The sequence below is a fragment of the Silene latifolia genome, chromosome Y, assembly GCF_048544455.1.
Source record: "Silene latifolia isolate original U9 population chromosome Y, ASM4854445v1, whole genome shotgun sequence".
NCBI classification, from domain to species: domain Eukaryota; kingdom Viridiplantae; phylum Streptophyta; class Magnoliopsida; order Caryophyllales; family Caryophyllaceae; genus Silene; species Silene latifolia.
Genome location: NC_133538.1, coordinates 72,530,471 through 72,541,495, shown reverse-complemented (window position 1 = coordinate 72,541,495; position 11,025 = coordinate 72,530,471). Strand labels below are relative to the sequence as shown.

Genomic DNA, 11,025 nt, shown 5'->3' with positions numbered 1-11,025 from the left:
GGGAGACTTTGGTGAATGCTCTTTCCTACGCTACTCTGGAGACGATGATTAAGTGCATAAAGGCGTTCCAGATTAAGTCCCTGATGGCCTGAACCTGGATCTGCTAGCTGGCTTGGTAGGATCTGGTGCTGCTTCTGGTGATGATGATCCAGGTGCTGAGGAAGAGGTGAATTCTCCTGCTCCTGACACTCAGGCAACTGCTTCTGTGGCTGTGGATCACATTGACATAGATTAGCTTTTTCCGCATCTGAAAGACTTTTACCATGCTTTGTTAGTTTTTAGCCCTACGGGGCGTAACATTTCAGTTTTACTTTGAACAGTTTGATGTATTTTGGTCTGGTTCTGGTGCCAGACGTATTTTGCTTTTGAACTTAAGTATTTTCTGGTGGATATATCTTTCTGTCGTACCGTTTCAGGTGCTTTGATTTGTGCATGCACGTCATTTTTTTGGCTATCGCTGTTTGATTGTTGGCTAAGGGGTCTAGTATGCCCACTCATCTAGAGGAGCCAGGCTTGCGTGGGTGCTAATGCATCGCGGGAGGCTGGTTGTCCCAGTTGTACGTGCTTAGCTATGGACACACGCCTTCTGTAATGAATACAGACTCTGCCAGATTAGTTTGCATTTTATTCACTTGGCCATTTGAAAGAAATAAAAAGGGATTCTATACTTAAAACATTCAAAATGGTTTTGTAACTTAAAATTTATTAGAATTAAAATACAAATAAGGTTGTTTCAGAACCAGAAATGTTGAATTCAGAAATAACATTTAGAACCAGAAAAATATTCAGAGTCAGAAAATATTCAGATCCAGAAAAATATTTAGAGACAGAAAAATATTTAGAGATAGAATAATATTTAAAGCCAGAAAAGTATTTAGAGACAGAAAAATATTTAGAGCCAGAAATTTTTTAAAGCAATATCTAGAACCTGGCTGAGCTGTATCTGGCAGGCTGAGTACCCATTTGCTGACCATGCTGATAACTTAAGTGAAGTACTTTTTCAAGTGGGTGATATTCCAGGATCTGGGAACCATTTGCCCTTCCATAGTCATGAGTCGGTAGGCTCCATTTCCAACTGTGCTTTCTACTTGGTATGGCCCATCCCAGTTGTAGGCGAATTTTCCTGCTCGCTGGTTCTTGGTATTCTGGAAGACTTTCCTCAGGACCAGATCTCCTACCTACAAGGTTCTTACTTTTACATTCTTGTTATAGCTTCTAGCCACAGTTTTTCGGTAGGAAGCCATCCTGATCTGGGCGCTGGTTCTGAGTTCATCTATCGTGTCCAGACTGCTTGCCATTTCCACCTGATTCCGATCTTCTGTTATGCATCCATATCTGTGGGTTGGGACCCTAACTTCGGAAGGAATGACTACTTCTGCTCCGAACACCAGGCTGAAGGGAGTTTGTCCCGTTGCAACCTTAGGTGTGGTTTTGTCAGCCCAGAGAACCAGAGGTAGCTCTTCTGCCCATTTGCCCCCAATCTCCTCCAGCTTCTTTTTCAAGTTTTCGACGATAATCTTATTGCTGGATTCAGCTTGTCCAATGGACTGGGAGTTCCTAGGAGTAGATTTATGCAACGAGATATTCCACCTAGCACAAAAGGTTTTTGTCTTATTTTCAATGAATTGGGACCCATTATCACATATAATCTCGGATGGAATGCCAAACCTGCATATGATATTGCATTTAATGAAAGATATCACTTGGGTTTCTGTAACCTGGGAGGATGATTCTGCTTCTATCCATTTGGAGAAATAGTCCGTCATGGTGAGTATATAGACTTTATTTCCTGGTGCTCTGGGTAATGGTCCCACGATGTCCATTCCACACTTCATGAAGGACCATGGTGAGATAACCTGATGTAGAGGCTCTGCTGGCTGGTGGCTAACGTGGGCGTGCCTCTGACAAGCGTCACATCTTTTTGCGAATTCCATGGCATCTTTGCGCATTGTGGGCCAGAAGTATCCCTGCCGCAATGCCTTGTTGGACATGCTCCTGCCCTCTGCATGGTTTCCACATTCTCCACTGTGGAGAGCATGCAAAACAGCCTAAGACTCTTCCCGATCCAGGCATCTGAGGTAGGGTCAAGCGAGGGATTTTCTGAACAGAACACCATCAATTAGTATGAATATAGATGCTCTCATTTTGAAGCTCCTTATCTCCTTTTTATCTGCTGGCAGGATATCATTCTGCAGCCAGTCTAGGTATGGTTTCCTCCAGTCTGGAGTATTTTCTTCACTGCTGGTGTTGCACACCATTTCTGCTTCCTGCTGAGATTTTAGTGTTGCTGGCTCCAGCACGTGGACGATTGGTATCGTGGAGATGGTTCCTGCTTTGAAGGTTGCTCCCAGGGTGGCTAGTGCGTCTGTTTCAGCATTCTAGTCCCTGGGGATTTGCTTGATGTTGAACTTGGCAAACCTGATTTTCAGCTCCTTTGCTACGTCCAGGTATGACATCATCCGGGGATCCCTAGCTTCATAACAATCATTAACATGGTTAACGATAAGCTTACAATCACTGCAAACCTGGAGGTGTCTGATTTTCAGATCCAGAGCCAACTTCAGACCCAGAATCAATGCCTCATATTGTGCTTCGTTGTTTGTGGCCTTGAATTCACATCGCACGGCCTGGACTATGAGATCTCCCTGGGGTGACTTGAGGACCAGTCTTACTCCTGCTCCTTTGGCATTGGAGGCTCCGTCCACATGTAGCTCCCATACTTGTTCCCCTTTATCTTCCTCCAGACTTAGAATGTCCTGTTCTGCCTGGGTCTGGAGAGCTGGGCAGAAGTCAGACATAAAGTCTGCCAGAGCCTGAGACTTTATGGCTGTACGGGGTTCAAACTTCAAATCGTAACCGCTCAAGTGCACGGACCATTTAGCCATCCTCCCTGACAATTCTAGTTTTCTCATGATGGTCTTAAGAGGATAGTTAGTTATCACAGAAATTGTATGAGACTCGAAGTAGGGACGCAATTTATGGGATGCAATTGACACGTCTGTCGCGTACCTGTCAAAAATACCAACTGGCTCTAACTAATATAGCTAGGGAAGTCGGGTCGAATCCACAGAGAGGTAGGAAATTGTCAGCTTAATCTAAGTTTGTCAAAGTAACCAAATTGGGGGATTTTTAATTGTAATGTCCTAAACTAATAAGAGGGTAAGGAAGAGAGAAAAAGAAAATAAAGATTAACCAAGGAGAGGAAAACAGCTAAGACAGACGGTTCACCATATTCATCCGGTCAAGTAATCTAGGTCTCAGGTCAATGCAAATACGGTCTAAGGGGCAGTGAATATCTCCTTTCGGTCTCAATTCACCCTAGAGCGTGAATAGGTTAACTTTCGCCCTAACTACAATACCTTATTGTTCGCTACTAGTCTCGCCTTTTCCAACCTTTCGGTCCAGGTCAAGGATCACTAAGATATAAATGTCTAATTGCGTCGACTCAATTAGACAGATACAGTTAATTGCAGCATTTAAACAACAAAGACCAAACCAGCATCAACATAATAAATCGATTACTATCCCTTCATAATTATGGATCCTCTTTAGTCTTAGCAGAGGGGATTTAGCTACTCATCATCATCGAATTAACAATAACAACAATTAGATAATTAAAACTAAACATGATAATAAAACTAACAAGAATCGAATTAAAGTAATTATGATAACAGTAAAGGGAAGAAGGAATTAAAGCAAATGATTAAGAATTAAGAGATTAATGTAGAACAATAGTACCAATCGTATCCAAATCTCAGTAGCAAAGTATAAAAGAAGAGCAAAATCCAAAGAGCAGTAACCAGTGGTAGAGTAAAGAGTAAACGAACGAAGAGAAGAGATAGAGCCCCCAGTTACGTTGTTCACTCCTCAGTCTTATACGAAAAATCCATCCTAAACCTAATCTATGGACTAATTACAAAAGCCCATAAAATAATTAGGCGGAAAATGTCTTTAGAAGGACAAACTACTCGATCGAGTGGAAATAAACCACTCGATCGAGCAACTATGCACCAATCCTCTCGATCGAGTAGAAATAAACTACTCGATCGAACACTTCTTGCTTTGTCTCCTCTACTAGCTTCTTGAACTGCTCGATCGAGCAACCCTGAGCAAATAAAGCATTCGATCGAGTAGGAAACCACTCGATCGAGCTATTTAGGCACGCTAGACTTTGAAACGCACGCGTCTCCAAAATGTTAGATTCCAAGATCCGGCTCCTTATTCTCCATGAATGCATGCAATTGGGACAAATTAGGCTTGATTAACTCCTCTTCGGTTAATTCCTGCAAATTACATAAAACGAACCAAAGTAGAATATTCGGGGGTATTTGTAGCTAGATGCTACATAAAAAAGTACTGAAATGCGTGTAAAAAATGAGGTAAAAAACCTTATATAAAAGACACGCATCAAATCTCCCCAAACCAAACCTTTGCTTGTCCCCAAGCAAATATGAATGCAACTAAGAAATAACAGTGGAACGGGACCAACACATCAGCTACAAATCACCCACTAAACCAATTTAATGCAATAAATGACAAAGTGGCAAATGAGAAGTGCAAACGAGTTAAACAAATGTTCCAAACTTACTGCACCGTCGACCTTGCAAGATTCAAAAGATATCGGACTCTCACGTGCCGCTCGTCACTCAAAATCAGGCACAAGGTGAGTATATATGTGAAAGATAGACAGAAGTAAAGACACTCACCTAACTCGACCTATAAGAACATGCATGCAGTTAACATGAATAAAGTCTCTACAACCATACATATGCATTCCAACCATACTAGTGACCAAGACACATGCCGAGGACTTACATTTGGGTAAGTGAGGTAATGGGTAAGAAGGGGCTAAAATGAATTTGGATATGTGGGGTTAATAGCCTGGCTAGCAACAACGAATCCAAATATAACTGCATCCCATCTTCATACTCAATATAACAAAATGAAACAGTGCACATTCCATGCACTAAACTCACTAAATGCCAATACTTGTCAACTCCCCATAAAGTATAGATAGAACATGGGAGTGAAAATCATTATACAATTTTTTCTTATCCATATGATTTTTCTTTATTTTTCTTCTTTTCTTATTTCGCTTTTTTTTCTTTTTCATTCTCTTTTTTTTTTCGTTCCATTTTTTTTTCAACAATTCTTTTTCTTTCATTCCTTTTTTTTCTTCCACTATCTTTTGAAAATCAGACAAAATAACCAAATTGTAATAAAACATTCTAACAACTGCTTGTCGCTAGCTCGGCTAGGGTATGAAGTATTATAGAAGGTAGCTGATAGGATGAAAAGGCAATTTGGCTATATGGGGCTCATGGGTGGAATGAAATAAAGGGGACTGCCTCTCCTAACATGTGTCACCATCCACAGACCGAATGCATGCAGGTATTAAGAAGACTAGACTCATGCTTATGCAAATTGATGTTACATGCCTTAAAGAGAGTACTACTCACATCCTAAATGAAACCGGTCATGAATGTCACCAGTTTATAAAGCTCTAACCTCAGAATGTAATGTAGCTTGCCGATATGATGAATCAAGTCTATTCGTTCAGATAAGAGAGAAACAAAAACTCGTAGATCATGCATATAATCATGCCAACTAAATGTCAAGAATATGCAAGGCTCAAGTAAAGATTCAATGTAGCGTCAAAGTTCAAACGTTCCGACTCAAATTAAACGTGAATTTTTTGAATTTTTGAAATTTTTTCTAGATTTTTTTTGAATTTTTTTATGATTTTTGAATTAAATAATTAAACGTACAAGCAAAAAAGCAAGAGAACATGCAGACAGACATAGATATGGATGCATACCTCCCCAAACCAAACAGTACAATGCCCCCATTGTACCAAAAATAGGGAAAGAAATGCAAACTGAAAAGAAAAGGAGGAGTGGAGTCGGAAAACTTACAAAACGTCATAAGGAGGGACCTCCCCAAACCGACCATGAACATGGGAGGTCAAAGAAAGTCAAGCAGTAGCTCAATAGACGTAAAACAGCCGCTGGAAGACGAAACTGCTCGATCGAGCAACTTGGAACAGCTCGATCGAGTAACTGGCAAATGGAAGGACTCGATCAAGTAGAAAAACTACTCGATCGAGTAAACGTGATTTCTGCTTTGGTCGATCGAGTAAGAATATCACTCGATCGAGTGATAATTACCCCAAAAAGCGCTCGATCGAGTAGAAAACTGCTCGATCGAGTGAAGTAACCTGCAAAACACGCATTTCAAAGCAAGGGAGGCATAAAGAGTTCGTAAAACAGCGTCTGAAGTTCAACAAAAAGCTAAAGAAAAATAAAAGGTTCAACAAGAGTACAATAAAACAGTCCGGGCTGCCTCCCGGAGAGCGCTGGTTTATGAGGTCCCGCACGACCTTTCTGGCATCAATTAACTGGCGCGTTTAGCTCGTCAAAGTGCAAGACTTCAACACGATTGTCTGCTTCATTCGCCTCGTGGTAATGCTTCACATATTGGCCATTTACTTTGAACCTATGACCTTCGGAATTTTCGAGCTCCACGGATCCAAATTTGGTAACAGCTGTCACCGTATAAGGACCACTCCACCTGGACTTCAGCTTGTCAGGAAATAATCTCAGTCGGGCATTAAACAGCAGCACCTTTTGCCCACCATGAAACTCCCGAGGTAGAATTCGCTTGTCAAACCATCTCTTCGTCTTTTCCTTGTAAATGCGCGAGCTATCATAGGCATTAAGCCTAAACTCTTCCAACTCATCCAGCTGCAAAAGACGATTCTGACCACACAACTTAGGATCATAGTTAAGCTCATGAATTGCCCACCAAGCCTTACATTCTTATTCAACAGGTAAGTGACACGATTTCCCATTAACTAGCCTATAAGGTGATGCACCAATTGGTGTCTTAAAGGCAGTTCTGTAAGCCCATAATGTGTCATCTAACTTAAGACTCCAGTCTTTCCGTGATTTAGAAACTAGCTTAGACAAGATCTCTTTCAGCTCATGATTAGAGACTTCAACCTGACCACTAGTTTGGGGATGATACCCCAAACCATGTCGGTGTTGGACACCAACTTTAGACAGAATAGAAGTGAGTTTCTTTTCTTTAAAATGCATTCCCCCATCACTAATGACGACCCTAGGGACACCAAATCGGGGGAATATGATCTTTTTAAACATCTTTATCACGGTATAAGCATCGCAATGAGGTGAGGCAATTGCCTCAACCCATTTTGACACATAGTCTACAGCCACTAAGATATACCTGTTACCTTTACTGGATGGGAATGGTCCTTGGAAATCAATGCCCCAGACATCGAAGACCTCAACCTCTAAGATGCCGTTTTGTGGCATCTCATGTCTCTTTGAAATGTTCCCTGATCGTTAGCAAGCATCACAAGCTGAAACAAAAGACTTAGCGTCAGCAAACAAAGAAGGCCAGTAAAAACCAGACTGAAGTACCTTAGCCACGGTGCGCGATGGACCGTGGTGACCACCATATGAAGAGGAGTGATAGCCTTCCTGGACTACTTTGGCCTCCCACTGCGGAATACACCATCTGTAGAGACCGTCTGCACATTCCTTCAACAAGTAAGGATCATCCCAGAAGTACTGCTTAGCGTTATACAGAAAACGCTTCCCTCTGGCGATGAGAAAGGTCAGGCGGCAGCTTGCCACTGACAACGAAGTTAGCTATATCTGCATACCAAGGTTCTTGGTTAACAATAGACGATATAACAGCAATTAAAGTATCATCAGGAAAAGAATCATCTATAGGTAGATAATCTTCCTCTTCTTGTCGCACCAGTCGCGACAAGTGATCAGCTACAACGTTCTCAGCTCCTTTCTTATCCTTAATCTGCAAATCAAACTCCTGAAGAAGGAGTATCCATCTCAATAGCCGTGGTTTATCCTCCTTCTTAGCAAGGAGATACCTCAAAGCTGCATGGTCAGTAAAAACAGTAACTTCTGACCCAACTAAGTAAGTACGAAACTTCTCTAAGGCATAAACTACGGCTAGCAACTCTTTCTCAGTGGTAGTGTACTTTACTTGAGCCTCATCTAGAGTTCGGCTCACATAGTAGATCGCGTTCAAAGCTTTGTCTTTCCTTTGGCCCAGCACCGCTCCTAGTGCATAGTCACTGGCATCACACATTATCTCAAACGGCAAGTCCCAGTTGGGAGGCTGTATGATCGGCGCAGAGACTAAAGCCTGCTTTAACCTGTTAAAAGCAGAAAGACACTCATCAGTAAAAACAAAAGGGGCATCCTAAGTAGCAACTGTGTAAGTGGTTTAGCAATTTTTGAGAAGTCCTTGATAAACCGGCGATAAAAGCCGGCGTGACCAAGGAAACTTCTCACCCCCTTAACATTAACAGGAGGCGGTAATTGCTGAATCACTTCCACCTTTGCTTTATCAACCTCTATCCCCCTATCAGAAACTAAGTGCCCTAAAACAACTCCCTCATTGACCATAAAGTGGCACTTCTCCGAGTTCTGCACAAGATTGACCTCAATACAGCGCTGCAACACTTTCTCATGGTTAGACAGACAGTTATAAAAATCACTTCCATAAACACTGAAATCGTCCATGAAAACTTCCATAATAGACTCAATATACTCTGAAAATATCCCCATCATGCACCTTTGAAAGGTGGCAGGGGCATTACATAAACCAAAAGGCATCCTGCGATAAGCAAAAACGCCCTGAGGACAAGTAAATGTAGTCTTAGCTTGATCGTCTGGGTGAATAGGGATCTGAAAGAACCCGGAATACCCGTCTAAATAGCAGAAAAATTTATGAGAAGCTAACCTTTCTACCATTTGATCAATAAAAGGAAGGGGAAAGTGATCTTTCTTGGTGGCGGCATTCAGCTGTCTGTAATCTATGCACATCCGCCAACCAGTCACTACTCGAGTAGGTATTAATTCATCCTTATCATTCTTAACTACAGTTGTCCCTCCTTTCTTCGGGACCACCTGTACTGGACTCACCCATTTAGAATTACCGGTAGAATAAATAATACCTGCATCTAGCAGCTTCATTACCTCAGCCATCACAACATCCTGCATCTTCTGGTTCACCGGCTACCGACACTGTCTCGCAAGGTTTGTGATATTCCTCCAGCTCTATCCTGTGCATACAGATATCGGGACTAATCCCCTTGATATCGTCCAGTGAATAACCCAGTGCTTTCCTGTTTTTCTTAAGTACAGCTAACAAAGAAGTCAGCTGATCATCATTAAGCTTAGCACTAACAATCACTGGATATTGCTCTGTATCGTCTAAGAAAACATATTTTAGATGAGAAGGGAGAGGCTTACGTTCCGGTAACTTTACCTCAATGGAACAAAGAGTGCTAATCATTTGTTCCACTTGCTCTCCCTCATGCTCATCCAAATCATCAATAAGCAAATCTAACGCAGCGTCATCGTCGTCTGGGCTATCTGCACACTCATCAAAAAGCATAAGGGCTTCTAGTGGGTCCTTCATAAAAGAACCCGACCAGAAATCATAGATAGACTCGTCAATAATATCTACCGAATAACAAGTATCCTCTATCATTGGGCGAGCCAAAGTACTAGACAGACTGAAAGTGATCGCGTCATTCCCAACTGCAAGAGTCAAACGCCCTTGTCTGACATCAATAACGGCCCCAGCTGTACAAAGGAAAGGTCTTCCTAAGATTATTGGGGTCCGATTGTCCTCAGCTATATCTAAAATAATGAAATCCACTGGGATAAAGAGCTTGCCTATTTTCATAGGCACGTCCTCTAAGACACCTAAGGGCTTCCTAACAGATCTATCAGCCATCTGTAGGGTAATATTAGTCACTTTAAAATGACTCATGTTCAGTTTCTTGCAGACAGGAAGGGGCATGACGCTAACACTGGCTCCTAAATCACAAAGAGCCTGATCAATGACCATGTTGCCTATAATACAGGTAATAAAAAAGCTGCCCGGGTCTTTCATTTTAGGTGGACCTTTATTTAAAAGCAAATTACTAGACTCTTCCATAAATGAAATTGTCTCAAATTCACTTAAATTTCTCTTACGTGTCACAATATCTTTCATAAACTTAGCGTAAGTAGGTACCTGAGTAACAAGTTCGGAAAAAGGGACAGTTACCTGGAGGTTCTTCACAACGTCCACAAACTTACCGTACTGTCGCTCGATCTTTGCGTCCTTCAGACGACCTGGGAAGGGCACTCTGGTAGCAATGAGTGACACGGTAGCGGGATTAGATAGTAATATAGGATCTCCGCCACTTCTGGTACTCGATCGAGCACAATTACCACTCGATCGAGTGGTTTCACACTGCAATATACTCGATCGACCATCTTTATCACTCGATCGAGTGATTTCTTCAGCAAACTCAGTCGATCGAGTAAGAATATCACTCGATCGACCATCTTCAATTTCTGCACTACTCGACCGACCAGTATTTTCACTCGATCGAGTGATGGGATAAATTGATTCACTCGATCGAGTAGATAAATCACTCGATCGAGTGTCTTGATTACACGCAGCAAGTATTTCAGCTAAAAACTCATCCATATCATCCATATCATCCTCCGGGGCATCTTCAGCTATCAGAACCCCGTCTTCCGGTTCTTTTGGCTCTTCATGAGTAATGCCAACTTGGAGGTTCGTCATTTCAACCGTATTGCATGTAGATAGAAGCTTGGCTTGGTCACTCGCGAGTGTTAACTGCGCGACTTGTTCCCTCAATTCCGCTATGACCGTTTCTTTCCTATTGCACTTCTCATCAAACTGTTGTGATATGCTCATCACAAAGGATTTTAATTCAGCAATTTCTTCATTTGCAGAAGGAGAAACCGGTTGCGGCGCTGGCGTAGAAGGAGTAGAGACATTCTTTATTTCTTCATACAGCTGAGAAAAAGGAACTCCTTGCTTGTACTTCTGATAAGCAAGGACGCGCTCTACACTTTCCATGCACCCAATAGGGTCATGCCCTTCCGTGCCACATCTACCACATGGCTGTGAATTAGACATTCTGGCAAATAGACTTACAAAGTAACC

The 11,025-nt window shown here is 42.0% G+C and overlaps 1 protein-coding gene across 1 annotated transcript; it reads right to left on the bottom strand.

The window, feature by feature from the left end:
- Positions 1-2,378: 2,378 nt before the first annotated feature.
- On the bottom strand, positions 2,379-2,912 carry LOC141628324 (uncharacterized). The gene has a single exon (XM_074441482.1). The coding sequence runs from the start codon at positions 2,910-2,912 to the stop codon at positions 2,379-2,381; it is 534 nt and encodes a 177-aa protein (XP_074297583.1).
- Positions 2,913-11,025: the final 8,113 nt, after the last annotated feature.